The 23948-nt window shown below is 52.3% G+C and overlaps 2 protein-coding genes across 3 annotated transcripts; both read right to left on the bottom strand.

Moving 5' to 3' along the window:
• Window positions 1-7382: 7382 nt before the first annotated feature.
• On the bottom strand, window positions 7383-17035 carry ENO2 (enolase 2). The gene is made up of 12 exons (XM_032679974.1): window positions 16861-17035; window positions 13814-13905; window positions 12800-12895; window positions 12450-12508; window positions 11380-11449; window positions 11072-11205; window positions 10168-10390; window positions 9518-9715; window positions 9188-9389; window positions 8872-8980; window positions 8676-8734; window positions 7383-8336 (listed from the first exon to the last, which is right to left on the bottom strand). Exons 2-12 carry the CDS (start codon window positions 13896-13898, stop codon window positions 8267-8269), a joined length of 1305 nt encoding a protein of 434 aa, XP_032535865.1. The 5' UTR covers window positions 13899-13905; window positions 16861-17035; the 3' UTR covers window positions 7383-8266.
• Window positions 17036-17193: 158 nt separating this feature from the next.
• LRRC23 (leucine rich repeat containing 23) lies at window positions 17194-23505 on the bottom strand. Of its 2 annotated transcripts, none has more exons than XR_004355400.1 (7): window positions 23302-23505; window positions 23113-23225; window positions 22026-22279; window positions 21806-21936; window positions 18689-18825; window positions 17880-18044; window positions 17194-17592 (listed from the first exon to the last, which is right to left on the bottom strand). XR_004355400.1 is itself a non-coding variant. In XM_032679975.1 (7 exons), the coding sequence occupies exons 1-7, from the start codon at window positions 23401-23403 to the stop codon at window positions 17515-17517; spliced, it is 1041 nt and encodes a 346-aa protein (XP_032535866.1). In that variant the 5' UTR covers window positions 23404-23505; the 3' UTR covers window positions 17194-17514. The 2 variants fall into 2 exon arrangements, 1 of the variants encoding a protein (XP_032535866.1); XM_032679975.1 differs by having other exon boundaries at window positions 17880-18105.
• Window positions 23506-23948: the final 443 nt, after the last annotated feature.

Here is a 23948-nt window from a genome sequence, read left to right on the forward strand (position 1 = left end):
CCCCTTTTTTTTTTCACCCCCCTTTCCTCCCTCCTCCTTTTACGCGCTCCCTCGTTTCCTCTCGCGTCTCCGGAATAACCGGTCGGTGGCGGGGGCAGCGGCTCCGGGAGGTGGGGGGTGCGGCGGGGAGCGGGACCCCCCCCGCCCCGCGGCTCTGTCGCCCCCTCTCCCGCCGCGCTCAGGCGCCGCCGCCTGCGCCCCGCCGCCCTTCCATCGCTCCCACCGCTGCCCGCCTTAGCCACCTCCCATTTCCGAAGGGCCCAGAACGAGCCCCCTCCCCCGCCCCTCTGTTCCGCGCTCGCTACCGCCCCTCCGCCAGAAACACTCCCCCCCACCTCACCCCCTCCAACCCACCCGTGGGCACCGCGGGACGGGGGCGGAGGAGGCGCGGGGCGCGCAGCCAGCCCGGCCCCCGCCCCGGCCGCGGCCGCGCCCCGCGCCGCCGGGCCCCCGGCGCCGGCACAAAGGCCGGGGAAACGGGGGGGAGAGAGCACGGAGGGGCGTTTTTAGCAGGACGGATCCAGGGCGAGCAGGGGGTGCGGGGGGGTGGCGGCCGGCCGGGGCTGCGGCGGGGCCTCCCGGGGGGCGGGGGCGGCGGCCGCCCGACGGGCGCTGCTCAGCGTGCGGCCGCGCGCGCATCCATCCCCCCTCCCAATCCCACTTCCCATCCCCCGCTCGGTTGCCAGGCAACGGCACAAAGGGAGCGAGAGCCTCGTGCGGAGGCCGCTCCGCACCGCCCGCACCGCCCGCGCCGTGCTGCGGGGCCCCCCCCGGCACACGCACACGCACACAGCTCGGTCACGGTGCAGCGGCGATGGGATGCGGGCTCCCCCCGGCTCGCACGCACAGAGCGTGGTCACGGCAGCACCGGGGATGCGGGGATCCGGCTGGCGCGGGCCTCGCCCGAGCGGCGCCACATCGCCCCCACCCCATTCTGCCCCCCGCGGCCGTGAGGTGCGGGGGAGCGGCGGGGCTCAGCCATGGAAACGTGAAACATCCCCCCCGGCTGCTCAGAAACGCGGCTGCCTCCCCTCGCTGGCCAAGTTCATGGCGTCGATGGCCATTTTGGAAAAGCTCCTGTCGGAGGAAAGGTTTCGGGAAAGAAGGGGGGAGCCCGTCGGCTCTGTCACCCAGCCAGCCCGCCCAGGGGCTGATCCAGCTCCAGCTGCTGCCTGCCGCGGGAGCACGGCCAGCGGGAGAGCGGGGCTGGGGGGCGAGGAGGTGCTACAAGTGCTGCCCTTCCTGCCCCGTTGAGCTGCAGAAGGCACGGCTGGTCGTGGGGGCAAACCCGGGGCTGTCACATGGACAGGGGCACCGATGCATGGTTAAATAAGGGAGATTTCATGTGCATATGGGCAAGTTGCACTCTGATGGCCTTCAAGCATAATCCCAAAATATTTCCTCAGCAGGACCTCTCACTGAGGAGGCTGGATGGCGCGTTCTCCGCGGGCTTTTATTCAGCAATTCTCATTGTCCATTACATGGCTCCGAGCACTATTTACTGTACAGCATCCAAACTCAGCTCTGAATACAGATGCATTCACCTCCTCGTGGGGGTTTCTGCAGTGCTATTCACCCCAATGCTTTAAAAAACATTAATAAAAATGTCCCTGCAACACCCTTGTAAGCCAATGGCTCCCAATGCAATTGTTCCACACCCACTTCCCAGGGGTACTGTGCCATTTTGGGGCCTCATTATTTATCCTGGATGCAGAATTGGTCTTGGTGCCTCTCATTCCCAAGCCAGCCCCGCTGGCACGCAGCACCCCGTTGCACAACATGCCTCATGTCTCTAGCCTTCATTCATTCTTTCATCCACCCTTTTTCCCAGCCTTTTTCTTTGTCTTGCCCCTCGCCTAGAGCCTCCACCCTGCCAGCAGTAATCCCTGAGTGGGGTTGTTCCCTAGGACTCTCTAGTTCCCATGCGTGGAGTGAGGGATTGAAAAAGCCATGGCTAATGTTTGCAAAAATGCCCACTGTTTTTTGGGTGGTCACTCCAAGCCATTTCAGCATATTGTTTTGCAGAGGTGCTGTGTTGAAGAGAAAACCCTGTGGACACCGAGCACAGGAGTAAGCATTATCTGCCTCACAAAGTGCCTCACCAAGCAGAGCCCCAGAGAACAAGGCAGAATGTTACTATTGCTGTTGAGGTGGTAGTGTTTGCAGTTGTTCAAACTGCCACCTTTAGGAGCTGACAGCCTTGCGTCCCAAGCTTACAGTGCATGTGACCCTTAGAGGCCAAAGTGATGATTCATGAAGGAAGAAGATCTTGTCAAGATCCTTGTTTTCCGGATGCTAAACAAAATGTCCAGATCCCCAAGGTTTGTGGTTTGGGGAGAAACCTCTGTGGCAGCTACAGTGGTCAGTTTTGCTTCAATTCTGAGATCCTCTGGATGAGTAACATGTGACGCTAAGTTTGTTTAACCACAATGTCAAGCCCCGAATGGTTTTCATGTCATCACCTCCCACAACCAGGTCGGTTGCTTTAGTTCAAAAATTTGCCTTAAACAAATGTTAAATTTATTATCAAGATTTTAGTGTCATTTGTTGTTTCAGTAAGTGAAGAGACAGAGACTGTAATGCCTTAGGAAAATCTTACTACGTTTTGGTTTATTTCAAGAAGCCAGTCACTGGTGGCCTGCAGTCTTAGTTTCCGAAGAAACATCAGAGGTGTTTCAAACAAGAAGCAGGACCAGGGTAATTATTTGCATTTGTGTAATCCTGACTTCCCATGGCTTCCCTGTGGACAAAAAGCAGCATTTCCCTGTAATAAGGCCAAGGTTTTTGGACAGTGGGAGGAAAAATGATGAGTGATTGAAGACAAGTGCAGCTGGTTGTGACCTTTTCCGTGTCCATGGCTGGCTGAAGACAGGCTAATGGAGGATGTGAGCAGGAAGCTTCCAAAGGGCTGTGAGGAGGATTGACAGGAGTGCTGTCAGCCCTCCCAAAAAGGTCACAAACCATTTCCCCTTCCCCACTCAGAAATGCTCATAGCCATATCGCTGCAGCTCAGACCACACTGTGCACTGTTTCAGGTTGGTAAGCATAGGTAGAAAACAGACAGGAGAAACACAAGCAGCTCTATATGCTTGTACAGCGAGACCAAGGTGGACTGGTTGCAGAATATGGGAAATAAAATTATCTCACGTCTGAAATCAACTCATTGAAGACCTTGGGCAAACCAAGAGATTTATTAGCTGTGTCTCTTCAGGATGGATAAATGACCTGGAGAGCCTGTGAGCCACCTTGCAGGTTTGGCAAGTAACCTTACTGGGGTGCAGCTGGACCTCCCTCGGATTAGGGAGATAGGACGTGCTGCCTCATGACGTCTCCAGCCACACCATTGCACTGCTTTCTGCTTCTACCGGGGGACAAACAGTTGTCTGCAAAACAAGAGGCCTTGGCTGGGATGTAGCCTTGTTAGAGAAATAAAGCACAAGAGACATGCCGATAAACCTGAGTTCTGTGGGGGCGGGAATAAGATAGCTGAGGTGGCATACAAAGGGAGGCTGAAGGAGCTGTTTCTTTCAACCTGGAGTAGAAAAAAGGTAAGGGAGAACTAATTACTCTCTTCAGCTTTTCTCTTTTTTTTCTTTTTTTTTTTCAGTTTGGAGGGCTACAGAGAAGTCTCCTCTCATATATGCACAGTGAAATGGCTACAAAAATTGCAGTAAAGTCTGACTAGAAAAAGGGAAAACCTCCTCCCTGGAGGTAGTTCAGCACTGCTACAGGTGCAGATAGGGGCTGGGGAATCTCCTCACCTTGGAGATGCTTGGAAACTGCCTGGCCATGTCCCCAAGCAGCCTGATCTAGATTTGGGGCTAGCCCAGCCATGAGCAGGGCATAGAAGCAGAGACCTCTAGACATCCCATCTCAATATCCCTGTGAAACTCTGACTAAAAATACATAGAGCCCCATTTCTTTTTTGACATGCAGCACATAATGGTCTCCTTGATGAAAAGAGTAAGCAGGCAAGCCTTCCAGTCTGCGCTAGGCCTGGGGAGAGTCTTTTTCTGAGCCAGAACACAACCATGGCCACCCAGGATGTCTTATACTGGCTTGCTGTCTCAAACTAAGAAAAATAATACCTGCAAACTGGTGTTTTTTGGTAAATGAAACACTGAGAAGGTTATAAACCTCCTTGCTCAGTATCACCAGTCCCCCAGGAATGGTTGTACTCATGGCCAACATAGTGGTACTGACTGGTACTGAAACAACAAGCTGCCTCAGTTTACCCTTTAATCAAGCTAATAATTGGGTCTGGGATGCAGCTCAGAGGGCTGTTAATTGTGGAGGCACATTCATGTGCCACTCTGGCAGACTCTAGAATTGAGGGACCAGAGTGGTAACCTTACCCATCAGCCCAGTTCAGTTGCCCACTTAGGTGTGCCAGTGTGTAACAGCATGGCTTATTTCTGAGGCACAACAGGATGTGCACTGTGCCAGCCCTAAGACCCCTAAGATGCACACAGTTTACCCAGAACTCTGGCACCTTCATCATTTACAGAGGTGTTTTATCTCCCCCGTACATGGTGTAGCACACAGTTATAGCTGCTTCCACACATGCAATGCTCTAATAAGCTGATCTTTGCCTAGAGACCAAGCTTCGTAATGTCCTCCTGACAACCTGTCCAAGCTGTCCGTATTTAGTCTTCTAGCAATGGAGTCAAATGCTCTTCTTTCCATTAAGCTGCTCAGCACCATATAGGAATTACCCAGCGCCCAAATTTTTTGACTTCTTGTCAGATGTTCATCAAAAGAGTGTCTCTGACAGCCTCCTATGTTAAAGATACTTGTTTCCAAAGGTTGGACAACACCCCATTGTTTTTGAGAGGGACAAGAACGTACCAGAGAAATTCGGTAACTCTTCATCCTAAAGGCTTCTCTCTGCACTCTACAACAAGCCTAATTCAGTGATATCTCCCCTTCCAGCTCATTTATGGGTGCACACACATATTTAGAAATGAAAGAAAGAAATTCTGCAGACTTCAGGGGGGAGGGAGCAGCCAGTGTTAAATTATCTCCTTAACAGCTGAACATTGCTCTGAAAATGTAATCTGAACAGATTATGATTTTTTGAGGGAAAATAAAACCAATCCAACAAATGTTTCCCTTCACAGATAGTGTCACATCGCCAGTCCCTCCCCGGACTGTTACTCATACTCTAATTGAATCCACGTTACAGCACAGCGATCTGATGGAGGCATGAGCTTATACAACAGGAGTCCTCAGATGCAGGAATAGCCAAGTGCTTGGACATTTCTATCACAAAGAAACTCTAACCAAATCTCTGACACTGAGCCAAAGAGAAAGGAGCATATGCATCTTAGGGTGCACTGACCAAAGACAAGCATTTGCAGTGACCCAAGCAAACATGCCAGTGTCACGTCCTTCTATACATTGTGCCAGCAACAACAAACTCTTGATACAGAAAACGCACCGGGTGAGGTACTGCTACAGCACGATGCATTCCCATCCCCTCAGTGCTTTAGCATTCCCATCCCCTCAGTGCTTTAACACACCTTCCCTGACACAGGGACGTGGCAGTGTCTCACTGGCAGAAAACTCTTCCCTGACAAATTCTTCCCACAATGTAGGGACATATATACCAGTTCCCTGCTGTTACAGCCTTGCTGCATTTAAATGGGCAATGCCGACTACCTTGGGCACTTAATTGCCTTATCTTCACCGGAAAAAAAATGAAATAAAAAAAAAGAACATGGGAGGAGCTGGGGGAAAGGAAAGATGCTCTTGGGAATATAAAAGGAAAGAAAGTTTATTTCCAAAACACGGCCCTGCTTGCTAAGCAATAGCCATACTGTTCACAAAATCGCAGTGTCTAAAACAAAGGAACAGTGAGGTGTACAATGGGAAAGGACAGCCCACTACCTGTACCCAAAATGCACGTTCCTTCAGGAAAACAGCGCTGTCGCGCACACAACTGCTTTTGCGGGAGACGCGATGGTGGGGGATGGCTGGGGTGGACCACAGGCTCTCGCTGGGCCCCGCGGGGTGCCGGGTGCCGCCCGAGGGGAGTGCGGAGGCGGGGGAAGATGGAGCGTTCCCTCCGCGACGCCCGGACTACAGCTCCCAGAGAGCATGGGAGAGAGAGACGGCCTGCAGCCGGGGCACAAGCTATTCCCTGCCACCGAGACGTGTGCTGTGTGCACTGGTGATGCCCTGGAAACCAATCCTGTCTCTACCCTCACATTCTCCCTCCCGCCCTCTTTTCTGTTCTGGGCATGTGTGACATAGTCTTTGTCTTCCCTTCTTGGACTTACTCCCTATTCTGTGCTATTTAGTAAAGAATTGGCAGTGAGATGCCAGTGTTTTAAAGTTTTGTCTTTTGATTTTAAAGTCTACATTCGGACACAGTCGAGGGGGATTGGGACTTGCTGAGCAACCTCAGTCTATACCCTTGTCCTTGCTCATCCTGAAAGACAAGACTTAAGCGAGGGTCTGGAAACTTTCTGTAGTGAAGTGGGGCAGGAGGTTTGCCAGAACTGAGTGTGCCTAAGAACATAAAGGGGATAATGATGTGAACTGATAATGGTGAGCAAGGTGGTTTTATCATTTATTCTACAGTCAGATTTCTCATAGTAGCACCACCAGCCTCCTGTCTTCCTTGGAGTCTATCCAGAATAAAGCTGCTTGTTGAACAATGCTGGGGTTTGCTGGCACTCAGCCTGCTGGGGAACTGGTTAGAGCACAGGCTACTTCCCCCACGTACTACCGAGTTGTCCCTGTGAAACCAGATGGAATTGAGAGAGACTGACATTCCACCTACTCCTCGAATCACTGCTCTGCAAGTCCCTCTGAAGGTCGGAGGAACAGCTTTTTCTCTCCCAAAGATTTGCAGTTCCAGTTTACCATCACTTGAGTCCAGTGGACAGCTGGCTGGGGGCCCACCCCTAGATCTTTAGGTTAGTGGAGGGCATGATGATTTCACAGAATATTCTGAGTTGGGAGGACCCACAAGGATCAATGAGTCCAATTCTTAAGTGAATGGCCCATATAGGGATCAAACCCACAACCTTGGTGTTATTAGCACCATGATCTAACCAGCTGAGCTAATCTGAATGTAAAATCCCTGCACAGCAGATCTTCGTGCTACATGGTTTGGTGGAGATGACAGGGGCAATTCCCGCCATCCCATATGCCTTCCCCTTGGCATTTCCCAGCTGGTAGCCAACAGAGCAGTCTGGCTGTGGGACAAGGCTGTGAAAGAAGGTGAGGGTACCTGGGCCTTTTCTTCATCTTGCCAGTCCCCTCTGCTTGTTTTGGTTACCTTTCTGTGTGAGCCTCTCCTGCTCTGATGACAAAATATCCCCATTTCCCAAACGTTGGCATCTAGAGAGAAACATCAGGCCAAGTCAGACAACTCAGGTGTGAAATACATTTTAATTGAGTTTAGGGATCTGTAGTTTGTCTGTTGCTCAGCTGAGCATGGACTGTCCAGAAGGTGAAGCAGACATCATGGGCAGAAGAGAGGGTGAAGGAGTGCAAGAGGGAAGGGAACAGAGAGAAAAAGGTCACAAGAAGCAAATGAGAGCACAGGTTTGTTTACGGAATGTGTTTTAATACATCGCCCCACAGTATTGTGTGCTGACCCGGAGACTGACAGCACGCACACACGCACACGCACACCCAGTGTGGGACACCACTGCACTTCAACACCAAGCTGCTGGCAAGCACAGCCCAACACAGCACAGCACTCGGGGTGGAGGCAAGGGACATTCGGGTCCCACCAGGGTTCGGTGCAGACACACGCCTGGGGCACGGGGACGCCGTAGGCCAGTACACGTACACACACCTACACACATGCACAACGAGAGCGAGCCACTGGCAACACTCGTCCAGACACAGCTACAGGTGCGACACGTGCCCAGACACACCAGCTGACACACAGATGTTCACTGCACATGCTTCGGCGTACGAGGAAAACACACCGGGCAGCATGCTCCCATAGTCTAACACGTCAAGGTAGTGGCTCAGACATGGCCCTGCACGAAAAACAAGACACACAATGCCTAGATCCAGAAATGCTTATGACCCCAAAGCAAGGGACAGGGTGTAGGCCTTCCTCTCATCCTTCACCTGGGTACATCTAGCCGAGGACACCTGAACTTGAGGGGCTTTGAGGTGAAAGGGAACCGGGTGACAGAGTGGGGAGAAAGAGCAAAAACAGGAGCAGTGGAGGAAAGGGGGGTTTAGAGTCTGTGAGGTGGGAAAGAGCAGCAGGGTGGCTGTGCCCTGGGGACAATGTTCAAAGAACACTTGGATTGCGAAAGTTGTGTCCGGCGAAGCGTGCTTCATCACCAAGCTCTTCCTCAATCCTGCAGGAGAGAGAGACAGCACATATCAGGATTTTGTGGTGAGGGAGCATGGGAGGCACCAGGGTGCTGGTGGGGCAGTGCATCAACAGAAAGCTGACATGGGCTGGAGGAGCTCAGCTCCTGCCAGCTGCTGCACCTGGAAGGTTGTACCCTCACACCAAGGAGGAGGAAAGGAGTCCACTCCAGAGGACTCCCTGAGATCTCATTGTCATCTCTGTGCCTTGTCTTCATAATATTTCATCCACAAGCCCCATCTACCCTTGGGTTTTTAGCTTCTCCCACCCCAGTCTGTTACTCCCCCATTCTTTCTTCTGTGTTCCCATCCCTGGAGCCCCTTACCTCATGAGCTGGTTGTATTTAGCCAGGCGTTCAGACCTGCAGGGAGCACCCGTCTTTATCTGTAAGGCATTCCCCAAAACAGACATTATAAGACACTGTTATGACTTGTACCAGTTTCCCATGGCATGGCAGGGGATTCTGTCTTCACACACTTTCGCTTTCCTTCAGGCCTATGCATGGCCTGGGTTTCACCTACCTGCCCAGTGCACAGTCCTACAACCAGATCAGCGATGAAGGTGTCTTCAGTCTCCCCAGATCGGTGGCTCACCATCACACCCCAGCCATTCTCCTGGGCCAACTTGCAGCTGCAAGGAGCAACAAATGCAGTCAGTAGCTCCCACTCCTATAACCACTACCCACACAGGGTGTGATCCAGGCACCCTCTGCTCCCACTCTCAGCATCCTACACTCTGGTAGAGACAAGTCTATTCACCCAGTGGATAGCGTGACACCCTGCTGTGGTTCATCATCAATCCTTTCACAGGACAACAAGGGCATGGGGTTGGACTTACGCTTGGATGGCCTCTGTGACGGATCCAATCTGGTTGACTTTCAGCAGGAGGCAGTTGCAGGCTTTCTCTTCAACAGCTCGCTCAATGCGCTTGGGGTTTGTCACTGTCAGATCATCTCCCACTATCTGAATCCCCACATTGGCAGTGAACTTGGTCCAGGCCTCCCAGTCATCTTGGTCAAAGGGATCCTCAATAGAGACCACTGAAAGGACAACAGAAGAGACGTGAGTCAAAGCTGCCTTCCTTCTCACCCCAAAAACACAGAGGGTTTGCGCTGGTTAAGTGTGCAGCACCAGTGCTGATTTCCTACTGCCAAGCACAGCAGCTCACCTGGATAATCACGTACAAAGCTTTGGTAGAGGTCACCCAGCTCATCTCCAGAAATGTAGCGGCTTGGGTCATCTGGGGACTTGAAGTCCAGGTCATATTTGCCATCACGATAGAACTCGGAGGCTGCTACATCCATACCAATGACAATCTTGTCCGTGTAGCCCGCCTTGTCGATAGCTTCCTTGAGGAGCTCCAGAGCTGAAAGGAGGAGAGGTGCAGTGAGGAGAGTCAGCCCATGCAGAGAAATCTGCCTTTTTTTGGGAATCTCCCCTCAGAGTGTTCCTAGAGCCACTTAGAGTCTAGTGGTGTGATGGTAGAAGTAGAAGGGAGCCCAGAGTGCAACAAAAACATGCCAAGGAGTTGTGGAGGCCATGTCCAAGTGGACAAGAAGGAATTAAAATACAAGCTCAAAGACAAGTTTGGGGAAGGCCTTGTAGAAGTGTGCACATGCGTGAAAGATTTTTATAGAGAGGCTGTAATAAATCAAGGCTCCCTCCAAGGAGAAGGAGCTTAGAAACCATTCTCTAACATAGGAGGTCAGTGCCACTGAAGCATCATCTTTTGAACCAGTCTTTGGGGAATGCTGTGAGCTGGGTATAGGAACCCACAGCACTGCAGGTAAGGGTACCCCATCTCTGTATGGCTCTCACCTTCACTATTTTCCAGGATGTTGGGGGCAAAGCCTCCCTCATCACCCACGTTGGTAGCATCTTTGCCATACTTCTCCTTGATGACGCTCTTGAGGTTGTGATAGACCTCAGCCCCGATACGCATGGCATCGCGGAAGCTTTCAGCTCCCACAGGCAGGATCATGAACTCCTGCATGGCCAGTTTGTTGCCTGCGTGGGAACCTCCATTGATCACATTGAAAGCCTGGAAGAGTCCACAAGAGTAGCAGAGCTGAAGGAACCGGTTTTGATACCACTTAGAGGAGGCTCTCAGATGAATCACCACACCCATTCGTACCACATCCCACAGAGTAACATAATACATCAGCTACAACACATCAGACCAAAGGCACACAAGCATGGGGTCTTCCTTCCAGTAGTGGCTCAAGGCACATGTTTAGAGAGGACTTTCCCACCTATTTCCCTCTCAGAGATCTCCTGAGCTATGTGTATTTACCCGTGTTTGTTTATCTGCAATGTTTTGTCGATCTTTCTTCCAGGACATTTCTCCTTCACCTCGAGAAAATTTTGGCACCCACTACACCCTTTGTGAATGAGTTTCACAAGGCAGCTTCCTCTGGCATGAAGACCCATATGCCCATGTTTTGAACTGTGCCCCAGAGGGTTCTTGTACTACAAGTGAGATCCTCAGTCAAACCCCCACCACCGCCTCTGCTATATCCTCCTCAGGCTCCTTTTTTCAAACTGGAACTTGACAGACCTTGAGCCTTGGTTTGCTTCCCTGACAAGTGCAGTGTACTCAGCTGATGTTCCAGCCCTATATCCCTTCCTTATCTACCTCCCAACATGTCCTTTGAAGTTTCTTTTGGAAACACCACTCTTTTGGAGCTTCTGAAGGTGGATGTCAAGGACAGAGGAGTCTTACTGGCACAGGAAGGATGAGGTCGGAGTTGCCGGCCAGGTCAGCAATGTGCCGGTACAGGGGGACATCCTTCTCTGCAGCTCCTGCCTTGCACACAGCCAGTGAAACTCCCAGGATAGCATTGGCGCCAAACTTGGCTGTGGGTAAAATCGAGGAGGAGTTAAGGTTTCTCAGGCAGCAACCTCTTTCCCAGCGGGTGCCCTTGGCAGCCCAGCCTTGGGCTCACCACAGCTATGACAGTGCCCCCCGCTCCAGCCCAGCAGCCTCCTATGGTCTTTACTTCACAGGCCAAAAAAAGAGGAATGAATTACATTTGTTCTCTGTGCCATCCATCTCAAGCATCAGATTGTCTATCTTCTCTTGATCCACAACAGAGAGGCCCTGCAAGAAAGAAACAGCTCCTGAGAAGGAGAGGATTGGAAGAGCTGTTGGCTCTGGTGTGCAGGAAACAAGGCGTTGATGGAGAAGCTGGGGGTACAGGGATCTTTTCAGCTTGTGAGGGAACATAAACACACAAAGCTCTGGAAACTGGTGCCTTGGTATATAGTCAGGTTAAGTAACCACGACGATGTTGCTGCAGTGCAGTGTAGATGTACCCACGCTGGAGAGGGGGTAAACTGCAGCCCAGGGAAGGCCACACATTACTGGGGACACAGGACTCCCTCAAGGATTTACTGAGGCTTTCGGCAGCTTCCAGGGAGCTTTGTGGTGCTGTGGCTACACAGAAGCTAGGCAGAACAACAGTACATGCTCAACCTCAAGCAAACAAATACAGACCAGATGGAGCCGTCCCCAGGAGTGAGGTGGAGAGCAGGATTAGACCCAACACAGGTAGCCCTTCACCAGACTGGGTATTTTTCACAAGTGGAGAGAGCTGGGCTCTCAGCCAGACCCTGCCACGGGCTACATGGTGTGTAGTATGTGGCTTCAGCTCAGGTCTTCTCAGAGCAGGCTCCAGGTCTTCAGGTGTAAACAAGCTGCAGATGTGACACCACTGCTCCGCAAGGCTGTGCCAGAGCTTGCACAGTACAGCCATTGCTCATCACACCATCACGAGGCCACAGACATGTGGATGAGATTCAGTGCTTGAGGAGGAGCATGGCTGGAAGAGGGAGTGAGCTCTACAGGGAGCACCGAGGGGACTAGTTAGGCTGTACAGATGCTGTGGTGGACCAGGTAGTGTTAAATCCTTTCCTCCCCGAGAAAAGATCACTGTGGACACATACAGGCATGGAGGGCAGGAGGGGTGTGCCCACAGTTCACAGAGAGCATCACTATGTCTGTTAACCCAGTGAAATGAAGAGAGGCAGAGACAGAGATTGGGGGACAGAGACGGACCAGAGTAAGCGTTGGATAAGGGAGAACAAAGAGAAATCCTTACAGAGCCCACGAGAGCTGGGGCGACAGTGCTGTTGATATGATCCACGGCCTGCAGGACCCCTAAAGAAGGGAAGAGACAGAGAAAGAAAGAGAGAGAGAGAGAGAGAGAGGGTGAGGCAAAGAGGAGAGTGGAAAGAGGGAGGGAGAGGACCGATAGAGAGACTGAGAGAGGGAGACAGCAAGGGAAGATCGAGGTCTGATCTTTCACTTTACACTAGGCCTGTGCCTTTGTGGTCTCTCTGAGGGCAGTGGGACACATCCGCATCACGCCAGCAGATGAGCAGGACCCTCCTGCAGAGCCCCACGCACAGGAAGCCCCAAGGACAGTGTATGCAGCGGGCATCTCCCCACCTTTTCCAAGGAAACGTGACTTGTCATTGTCTCTCAGCTCCAGCGCTTCGTAGATACCGGTGGATGCACCGCTGGGGACTGCTGCTCGAAACATGCCTGGGAAACAGCAAAACAGGAGCATGAGACGAGCAGAGGGTGAAGAGGAAAAACCCACATGCACCTGCTTCTGCCCTGCTTTCATGGGAAAGAAGGTAGCAACTGCTTGTGAAAATGGATGGCCCTGCTGGCTGGCTGCTCCTGGCTGTTCTTCTCAGATGTGGATCGGTGGCAGAAATAAATGCACCCAGGGCTTCCAGACTGAGGAACCTGGATCTCAGGCACCCAGAGGTCCACACTGATCCCAGAACTGCGGATGATGAGTGGAAGTCTGGTTCCTCAACCCTCCTCCTGATTCCAGAGGCAGCCTGAACCACAGCCACCAGCAACTTCTCCCCCTCACACTGGGATTGGGTTTCTGCCTCACTAAAGAAGGAAGAGAGTGGTTTGTTGCCTGCTCCTCACCCATCAGTTCACACAATTTTGGGCCCAGCATCAATGCAGGTCTTCCAGTTCAGACGGACATGCCTGCACAGAGATGTGAGGGTCAAATACCTTTACCCCTGCCATGAGCATGGCTATGGATGTGTTACCAAACTCGTACTGTGTCCCAGGACTAAAAGCGTGGCTGCAGCAGGGCATCACAGGGATGTGACAAGAAGGTGCATATATTTATGTTAACAAAACCTTCTGTCCCTGCTACCAGCAGATGGATGGCTCAAGTCACATACACAGTAGTCAAGTCCCATCTGTCTTGTCATGATTTGCCCAGCACGAGTGCAGAGTTGCTGAGCACAAGCACAAGCAAAGCCACAAGCAGAGTTTTGGTCTTTGCCTCTTCCCCTGGCTTGTTGTCTGCTGGGGGTTCACTGGTGAAGACCCTCCATGCTCTCAGTGGAGCGTGCCAGGCTACTGCACAGTGCCAGCTCTGCAAGGATGGGCAGGGCTTTCCCTCTGTCTCTTATCCTCCCCACATACCTTTGTGTGTGTACAAGTCCACCTCAACGGTGGGGTTCCCACGGGAGTCCAGGATCTCCCGGGCATGGATCCTCTCGACTGCCATAATGAATCTGTGGAGAGGAGACAACAGGACACGTTCAGCCCTGAGAGGCCCCAGGATGTGGTGATCACCCTTCTGTGTCTAGACTGACAGAGAGAAGGGAGCTGAAGAAAACGTGATCCTATGAGTTGGGGCTAAAACTATTGGTCCCAGGAAATGTAGAAAATTCACCCAGACTGTGGGAATCTACTCATAGTCTGTTTTGCCCAGGAACAGGGTATCTATTTGAATTTACGCTGTGCCTTTGCTGCAGATGACAAACTGGGAGTACTCTCTCCCTCTCTCCCTGCGTCATGGCAGAGCGCCTGATACGAGCCCGGATGGCAGGGTTGGGGAGGGTGCCACAGCATCCACCGACAGCAGAGAGGGAGGGATCAGCTGGCACAGCGGGGAGGTGCCCCTGGCTCTGGCGTCAAGGACAGGGTACCAGCTCCTGGCATCTCCTGTCCCCTTGCCGCAAGGCGAGGACAGTGCTTTCCAGGGACAGGCAGCAAGTGGCTGCTGTGTCCCTGTGCAGTGAGCCAGCCAAGAGCGATGGGCAGGGCAGAGGGGCAGCCAACCCATGGGGACCCTCGGGTCCATGGCAGGGGAGCTGCCCCAGTTTGGCTCTCACAGACCCCCATCCATGTCACCCCTGCTGAGCACCCGGTTCAGCCTTCCTGTCTCCTCCATGAGCCGCCAGGCCAGGCTGTGCTGAGGCGGCGAGAGCATGGAGGCCAGCAGCCTGAGGAGACATCCTGCTGAAGGCCACGGTGCCTCAGGCGTGGTAGAGAGGGCTCTGAAGGAAGAGGGACCTGGCCCAGATGCCAAACCTTCACTCAGTTCCTGAGACAGCAAAGTTGGATGAGGCTGGGAGGTATCTCTGTTGGATGAGGAGGGGGAGGAAGCATGGCGTTTTGGGCATCTGGTTAAATCTGAAGTAGAAAACAAGCTGGTGGGTGATGATGGCTGTTTGAAAGAGCTTCTCTTGCTGCAATTTGCTCTATAGGGGGTCCAAACCATCTCATTCCCACTATACCACCTTCTCATTCTCCTGGCTGTGGGCCTGTGCAATGCCAGGGTGCTGCAGAGAGGTGCATGTTCCCCCATGCCCCCAGCCCTCCCAGGTTTTCCTACCCCGGCCCCCACAGATGATTCACTGAACCCCGAGCAGGGCTGGCAGAGGGCGGAGTAAACACGGGGCCCCAGCCAGGACCTCCCCGTGGTGTGTGTGAGCAGGGGCACAGCCAGAACAGGGGCTCAGCGCAGGGTGGGGTGGGATAAGCTGGAAATAGCACATCACAGCACTAGGGGGAGCTAAGAAGCAGGCTGGGGGAAGCCAGAGTCAGCGCTCGACCCCACTGCCCCGGGTGGGTGGAAATCACAGGGGTGTGAGGAAATCGCGCTGCTGCTCTGAAGTTTCAGCCAGAGCTTCCCGTATTTGGGAGTTTCAGCTAGCGACTCCAGGGTTCTCTGGAGCCTGCGCAGGGCCCTCCACTATGTCCATCTGGGCTGGGATCCCCCATCAGACGCTTTGGCAGTGCTCCTCACGCCATCTGGCACACGCCACAGGAACTTCCTCCAGAGCCGTGCCCGTGCAGCTGCGAGCTTCCTTTGCAGCAGTGTCCTGGCCATGCCTCAACAGCCTCCACGGGGTAGAGAGGGACAGTACCCCAATTAAAGTGAGCTTTGACAGCGAGCCCCGTGCCCGATGCTGTGTCTTTCTGCTTATGTGGTCACGTTGTCCATGGTCACATCCCTCTGGCCACATCCACCTGCTCCTGTTGGAGCTAGCTCCGAGGAAGCCAAATGACAAGCCAAATCCAGCCTTGCTTGCCCCACCCCATCACTCACATGATCTCTTTTCCCTCTAGTCCTTTAAACCCTTTACTCCACTTGTGTTGCTGCCCCGTGTCCCTCTGAGCTTGCCCTCCTTTGAACAGTGCAAAGAACCACCCTGAAATCCCTGGCATCAGCTGCACTGTCCAGAAAGGAGGTCAGAGGCGGATAAGCCAGGATAAGGGATTGGGATGGAGCCCATAGCTGGGAGGCCATAGACCACAACCAGGGGGAGAGAGGAGCCAGGCTGGATGCTGTGCATCCCCCCGTGAACAGGGGCTGGGCAGCGTGCCCCGGGAGGCTGGTCCTGCTGCAGTGCCTTCCCGTGGGCACCGCTCCGTGGCACTGCCTGTCACCAGGGCAGCGTCTCGCTGTAGCTGGCGCTGGCAGCAATTCCCCCTCCCCGCCAGGCGGGCCAGCACGGTGAAGACCTTCGTCCCAAGCCACCGCCACCAGTCCCGTGTGCTGCTGCGATTCTCCCGGGCTGGGCACTGCTCCCAGGAAGCCCGCACTGCTGCAGTGTCGTGGCTGATGCAGCTATTGCTTGCTTGACTGTCATCTCCTCTCCCTGCTGCCCCCCCTCCCCTGTGTGGTGTGGGGCTGTGCAAATAGGAAAACACCCCCTCTCCTCCCCTCCCTCTCCCGGAGCGCCCGCGGATATGTCAACGCATCGGGAGACGGGGGCGGTTGGTCTGCCCTGAGGCTGGATCCTTTTCCCAGCAGTGCCCAGACTGAGCTTTGCGTCCTCCCCACTACCACCCCCTCCCCCAGGGAAAGCTCCATCCCGCAGCACCTCCCGACAATGCCCTTGGGAGCACCCCCTATCCTCGTTGGTTGCCCCCCTCCTGCAATTCCCTAGGTTCACATCTGAAATGATGATTGCCTGGAGGGGTAAGGGGGGGGGGGGGCTAGGGAAGGAGGGAGTACCTGGAATTAAAATATGAAAGAAAAGTGAGAAGGTTGTGGGTGAGGAGAGATAGGTGGGAGGAGCAGGGAGAGGAAGTGAGGGGAGTTTAGTTGTTAATGCTGCTCGCCGTGGTCCTTCTCTGCAGGGACCCCAAAGTGCGTGTGGGGTTTGGAGGGCACAAGGTGGGGAGCAGAAACATGCATGTGGTGAGGGGGGTGCTGGCCGTGGGGAGACACTTACCTTCCTAGGGCAGGGGTGAACGAGAGACTGAGAGAGTGCTGGTAGAAAGGAGAGAGGATGAAGCTGAGGAGGGATGCAGGACCTCAAGGGGAGATTATGTGTCCTCTAAGCCAACGGCGGCGGCAGCAGCAGGATGGAGACGCCCCTGATAGGGCCGGGACAGCAGCATGTGACCCAGAGCTGCGATGAGTCAGGATTTAGCAAAGCTTTGCAAACAGCACGTAGGGGATGGAGAGGGAGAGAAAGGCAGGCAGCAAGGGATAGACGTAGACAGACTAGGGTGAGAGAACCAGGGAATAGGAGTGGGTGTGCAGGATAAACAATCCCAGTCACTCCAGGCTCATTAATTATTTTTATTCAAAGCGGAAAATCTTGCAGGATTTTTGGGAGCCATAAATCTAACCACAGAACCTATAACTCTCCCATTTTCCCTCTTGGGCCTACCAAGAATAGAACATATCAGTGCAGTGACTGCAAAAACACTGCAGTGCCTCAGGGCAGCTTCCAGGACCAGGGTGGGTAGCCCTCCTCTTTTGTCCAGAGGTAAAATGAGGTGAAGCTGGTACCTACAGCTCTCGCGTTCCCATCCGCACATGAGGGGAAAGGCATCTCCACATCCTGACAGCCTCTGGGAACAGGTGTTAAAAACAGAAGTCACTCAGTCACACCATCCCCTTGTGATTCGTCCATTTCCTGAAGAGATGCATCATCCTTGAGAGATCCTTCCATTTCCTGAAGAAGGGAAGAGGGAGAAGTTAATGACTCCATGCCCAACTTCTTTTCCCCTTTCATCACTCTCTTTGGCTAGTGGGGGTTGGGAATGACAGCAGGGCTGCATGCTGGTCATCAGAACCAGGTTGCAAAGCCCAGTCTCTTTTTTGGGCTCTTCTGCACTTGGAACTGATGCCCCTCACCCTTCTCCTCATATAATCTGGAGGGAGGCGAGGCTTCATCAGCATGTTTGATCCTTTTTCTTTCTCTTTACTTCCTTCTTCTTCCCCCCACCATGTTGTTCTCACCTTTTCTTTTTCTTCTTGCCTTGTCTGACGAATTTTCATCGCCTCTTCCCGCTCATCTTGCTCAACTACTTCCTTGTCAAGGCGTTGCAGGTGTGGCAGCAGGGCAAGGACCTCCAGCCGGTAACTGGGTTCATCAGCACATGGATTGTCCAACAGCACCAGTGCCTGCAGCGTGGGAAGAACCTGCAGTTTTTCCACTTCCTGAAAGCTACTGATCCCATTGTTCCTGAAGGAAGCACAAGAGAGCAGGGGAAAGAGACCCGTGCAAGGAGTGAGATCCCTTTGGAACAGTAAGTGGACAAGATAGACAAAGCAAAACTTAGCAGCATGATGGACCGTAGACCTTAGACCACAGATCTGTCACCTAAGATCCAGATCTGCCTGCAGCTCCCCAGACTGAGGGACAAACAGGACATGTCCTCTGGATTTCTCTGTGCTCAGACAGTCCATTGAATCACGTGATATCTCCAACACCCTTTATGGCAAATGCCGAGAACTAAAGGGCACTTTCAAACAGGACATAGAGAACATGCTTTGAGGGATCCAATGGAGTTATGGCAAGGAATAAAAATCATTAGGTGGAGTATGAGAGTGACTGGAGAAGCAGATATTTTCTGAGAAGCCCAGGAGAGGTCCTGACTGTTACACATCTAAACAACTGAGTGCTGAATGCCAGTTAAGAACAGTAAATATCAACCCATCCCTACCAGGTCTTCAATTTCCAAAGAAACCAGAAAATCCTAAAGATCTAAATGGGAGTACAGTCTGATGAAAACCTCTGGTCCCAACACAGAGCAGGGAAGACCCACCGTAGATTGAGATACTGAAGGCACTTCATGCTACTGGAGAATCCATCCAGGATCTCCAGCTTGTTGTCACGCAGGTGCAGAGTCTCCAGCTGCTCAAGCCCCTCGAGACCTTCAAGGCTGCGGATGTTGGTCTGGGCCTGAGCACCAGGGAGACAGGAAGAGAGAAGGGAAAAGGGGACACACAGCAGTTATTTCTGGTCTTTAAAGCTCTTTCTACCCTTCAGACTTTCTACCACTCATAACACAGCCTTCTCTGAAGCTATATCAGGTTGTTCAGGGTCTTGGCCCAGTGGTCATTCATCTAAGCACTCAGATTCAAGGACCAGACGTTTGCTGAAAAAGTGTTTCCTGGAGCATCACTTGGTGTCTGAGACAAAACCACCCCAGGTGAATATTCCATTGCCAGCACAGTACCCCCTTTTATGGCAGTGCCAAATATGGGTCTCAGAGAGCAACTGTGTGGAGGGGAAAGCTCAGACCTGAGCCTAAAATGAGTGTATTTAAAGGATAAGTAACCAGCCCCTCTCAGTCACATAGTCCACGTAGTCTAGGCATCTTCCAAGAAGTCTCTTCTACCCCTCTGGTAGCAGAAGCAGGCTGTGTGCTCCTGATAGAGGAGGGGGGTAGGGGTTGCTGGTCAGTTTAATTTTAAGATTTTTCAGGTATAATTGTTGCTATTCATCATAGGTGCACCTTCTTGAAACAAATCTGAAAATCTTAAATCAAGAAGTTTAAAATTCCCCATCACTGAATTTCATTCACTTTACTGTGATGTGGGTTAACGAAGCGGGAAAATACGAAGCTCTGAATATCAGGAATAGTTTCTCAGCAAGATGTCGGCTAGAAAAGGCCACTAGAGGTCCCCTGCCCAAGCGCGGGCTCCCCGCAGTGAGAGCACCAACGATCTGTCAGGCTGCTCACCGCCTTGTGCCGCCAAGTTTGGAGCATCCCTCGTAACTGCTACCTCCCCGCCTCGTTCTCAGCTTGGAGCTGAGCACAGCTTCACTTGCTAATGTGGCTCGGGGCCGCAGTCTCTAAGTCTCAAAGGACACAAACACCTGAACGGGAAACGGGGAGAGAGGTGCTGTTGTGCTCTCTGTTCCTCATAGGTACCCAGGCAGTGATGTAGACAATACCTGAGGCTAATAAAGGGACACAGGCTGAACTGGTGGGATAGGAGAACACTTTAGGGCTGGGTCACTCAGGAAAAGGACATTTTGTAGAAAAGGAGCATTTTAATGGAAACTGGACAAGGGAGAGTCTGGACCAGCTGGGCCAAGTAAAAAGAGTAACACATGGACAAAAAGAGGAAAGTTGGAATTTAGTGAAGGTCACAGGAGCAGCTTTAACAGTCAGGGAGGATTAGGACTTTGTACCTCAGAGGAAATTAGAAGCTGGGGTGAGAGGGGAGCTCACAGACCACTGGTTTGTAAAAGGAATAGTAACCTCCCATCACTCTCACTTTCTTCATTACTTCAGTCTGAGTAGTTTTAACAGCTCTGGCCTTGCAAGCACTAGCAGGACAATGCAGAATGGACATTTTTCAGGGTTGTTTTATTCTTTTTTCCCCTAAATCAAATAACATTCCATTTGACACACCATCACCTTACCTTACATTCCAGTTCTTCACGTGGACGAGATGCCACCATTTTGTATGGAAAGCTACCATAGTATAGTTGCCCATAATTCCCTCTCCACTTCCTGCACACTTCACCTTCCTCTAGTCAGCCTTTGCCACTGCTGCTGCACCATGACCAGGAGCTAACACAGTCCTACTTTGACTCTCAAGCTGCTGCAAGTGCCACATGGTACACAGCCAGCTTACCGTCTTCATGTTAGTACCTAAAACTTTTTACATGCTAAATTTCATCTCTAGCTATGTCACACATTAACCAAATGTGGTTCAGTTTGTTTAAACTGAACCCTTTGTCTTGAACCCTGTCTTTGAGGCATCAGCTGCACCTACCCAAGGCTGAAGTAACATCAAAATCTTTATAGAGAAAGCAAAGCATTGCTGAGAGAGATTTCCCTGCAAAAGGATGTAATGAGCATGTGGACATGGGAGACAAATTCAAGCCCCAAAGATTCCTGACAGTCAGTTGTTCTAGTTTTAATAGAACAATGCAGTTTTCCCGCTTCATTTGGACAGCTCAGAAACCCCTCAATCATACCAGGAACCTTGTTTAAATACAGATGCTGTGTTTGCTTCCCTCCAGTAACTCACCGAAGTGTCTGGTTATGCTTTGAAATGCTGTATTGTATCTAGTGACTTATCCACTTCACCCATTCTTTGAGAACCTCTAGTTCTAAAATCCCAGTTTTCCACTAGAAAATTGCAGGCAATCTCAGCAAGCAATCTCCTCAGTGTTTTCTGCAAGGAAGACTTGATGAAAAGAAACCACATAGGTTTTCAAAGCCTTTATAATATTTAATTGCTTTTTAAGAAGTAGTGACTCAGGTTATCTATCTAGTCTTTGCAAGCTGTAGCAGTGTGTGATGCATGGCCATACCTACACAGATAAGCCATACACATACATATACACAGGCCATGCTTGCCCTCTCCACTTCCTTCTCTAGTAGTAAATGTTCTCTGAAGCAATTTTTTATGATATGAGGAAATTGCTTCTCCTACCTAAGTTTTACTGTGATGTTCAATCAGGTTTTTTTTTGGCAGCTGAAGGTCCGAATCATATAGTTTAAACCAGTATTTGATTAGGTCCATCAGAGAGGAGAAAGAGGCACCTCCCAGTGTCACCCAGAGCAAACCTGTTGCTTTGCCCAGTGATCTCCGGTAGTCCCAGGACACTTGGATATGAGCTTGCCTAACACTGCCTGAAAGGAAAACTGCTCTCCTGCAGGAGGTCATGGGGGAAGAACTTGACGCACTGAATGTTGCCAACTCCTCTGCAGTTTGTGGTTAGTGGCTACTCCCTTTGCGCTATCTGGGTCCACAGCGAACATGGAGCTACTCCAAAGAAGTGATTTGGTCTCTTTAGTTCTCTGAAATCTGTTGCTCCCTCAGGCTGAAAAGATTGAACTCCCTACCTCCCACTGGCTGGAGGTGCCAGGCTCTGCAGCCAGGCTCTGTCCCGCTCCCCAGGTTGGTTGATCCCTTACCAGATAGAGTTTCTTGAGCTTGGGAAGACTGAGCCCTGCTGTGGTCTTTAGTTTGTTTCCTCGCAGCTCCAGGACTTCCAGGCTGAACAACTGGTCCTTACTCAGGCCCAGCATTGTCTGGATTTTATTTTCTGAGTGCCAGAGGAAGAAGAAACAACAAGACAGTTAATCCCACCCAAAGAGTGTCCCCACAAGAGTGAAGAGAGGTGGTCTGTATCACCTTTCAGGCTGAGGGTGGCTAAGCGGGGGTGAGTAATGCCTTCCATATCCTTGATGCGGTTCCGATCAAAGCTGATGACCTGGAGATAGGACAGCTCCTGCATGCAGGCACTGGTGAGCAGGTTCCCATCCACCTTCAGCCAAAGCAGCTCTATTAGGCTGCTCAGTGGAGACAAATCTTGCAGCTTGTTCTCTGACAAATCCACATACCGCAGGTGAATGAAGCTTTTGAGCAGGCTGATGTCTGTCAAGCTCCTGAGGGAGGGAGAATGTGAATGAAACATCTCTCATATTTCCCCACCACCAGCTTTTGGTTTGCTCCTTGCAACTACTGGAGGGAGGGCAACTTCCTCTTGCACTTGCCTGCTATCCTAGAAAGCCTTGCTGGAGAGAAGGAAGAAAAAGGCAGGTGATAGGGACAGGCCAAACAGTCTGTAGACAAAGACAAATGGTAAGATTTGACCTCCTTTCCTGGCAGAGGGAGTACTTATTCTCATTGAAATATATCTGTCAGGAGAGGGCAGAACCAGAGCAGAAAAGAGGGTAAGTTTTGGGGAGAGGTCTGTTAGACAGCAACTGTGTGTAAGGACTTTCCTAGTGGGAAAAATGGTGTTGTGTAGGTATGAGGCTGCTGAAAGAAACAGTCTTACTGAGACCTCTTAGTTAGGTCCAGGGTAATGTGGGTGTGCTGATCCGGAGGCCACTGTGGCACTGTACTTGCAACTGCATGCCTTAAATGTTAGCAGTTAATGGGACAGATGTTAGTGGATTTTCTCAAAGTGCCTGTAGGGAGGTCACCCGGTTCAGGCTCCCCTAGGAGACCACAGCCCAGAGCAACAGGCAGGCTCCCCTCAATCCTTAGAGACACTGATGTCCCACTAGTGCGTCTGGCTGTGGTGGAGGCTGTGCCCACCTCAGGGCTGAGGATGGACAGGCTGTGCTAAGGCACAGACTGGAAGCCAGGCAGCTGGAGAGCAGTGCCTGGAAACACTCCTGCCCCGCATGGCCCGTCACCAGTTTATGGCACAGCTGCTCCATGGCTGTGGGTGGCCATGGAGCTTCTGCTGGGGCAGGCGCTGCACACTCACTTTCCTTTGGCTTCAAACTTCACGTAGGTGTGGGCCAGCCCGTTGCCCGTCTTACTGAGGAGAGACAGGCCCTCCTTCAGTACTTCCTCCGTCAGAGGACAGGGAGCCGGCACCTGGGAGAGGAGGAGAGAGCACAACACCAGCGCTGGCCTACGCACAGCCGGGCGGTGCTGAGGGCCCCCCCCTCACCTCTTCTTCCTTCTTCTCCTCTTCGTCCCCCTCCTCCTTCTCTTTCTCCTGCTCGTCGTCCTCCTTCTCCCCCTCGTCCCCCTCCTGCTCGTCGTCCTCCATCCTCCCAGGACAGAACCTTGTTCCCTCTTCCCGCGGAGGCTGCTCCCAGAGGCCCGGCGGCGCGGGCCGCGGCTCCCGCTGCCATGGGAACCGGGGGCGGACACGGCTTCCCGGGAGCGCCGCGGAGCCGCCTCCGGGGTGGGCTCGCGGCTTCCCGGAGCACCGTGTCCTTTGGGTAGTCACTGCCACATGGAAAGCTCAGAGCGTGTCCCGCCGTCATCAGAAGCACTTTGCTATCCCACTCCACCTTCCCAGGTGCGTGGGAACAATCTGCAATTGTTGGCGTATCCAGAGAACTGAAGGATTATTTTGGTGGGAAGGGACCACATCCTGTGTGCACCCCAGCTCAAAAAATGGAGCCAGCTTCACAGTCAGGCTGGGCTGCAGAGGGTGATGGTCACTCAGGCAGTGAATGTCCTGAGGAAAGCCATTCCGTCCAGTAAATGTTTAATTAACATGTTGAGCAGAATTGGGCTCGAGGTCTTCATGAAACCTCCCCAGACATGACTGCCTGGATGCCAGGAAGGAGCTTTTGGGGTCCACCG

Source organism: Chiroxiphia lanceolata, chromosome 2, assembly GCF_009829145.1.
Source record: "Chiroxiphia lanceolata isolate bChiLan1 chromosome 2, bChiLan1.pri, whole genome shotgun sequence".
Taxonomy (NCBI): Eukaryota; Metazoa; Chordata; class Aves; order Passeriformes; family Pipridae; genus Chiroxiphia; species Chiroxiphia lanceolata.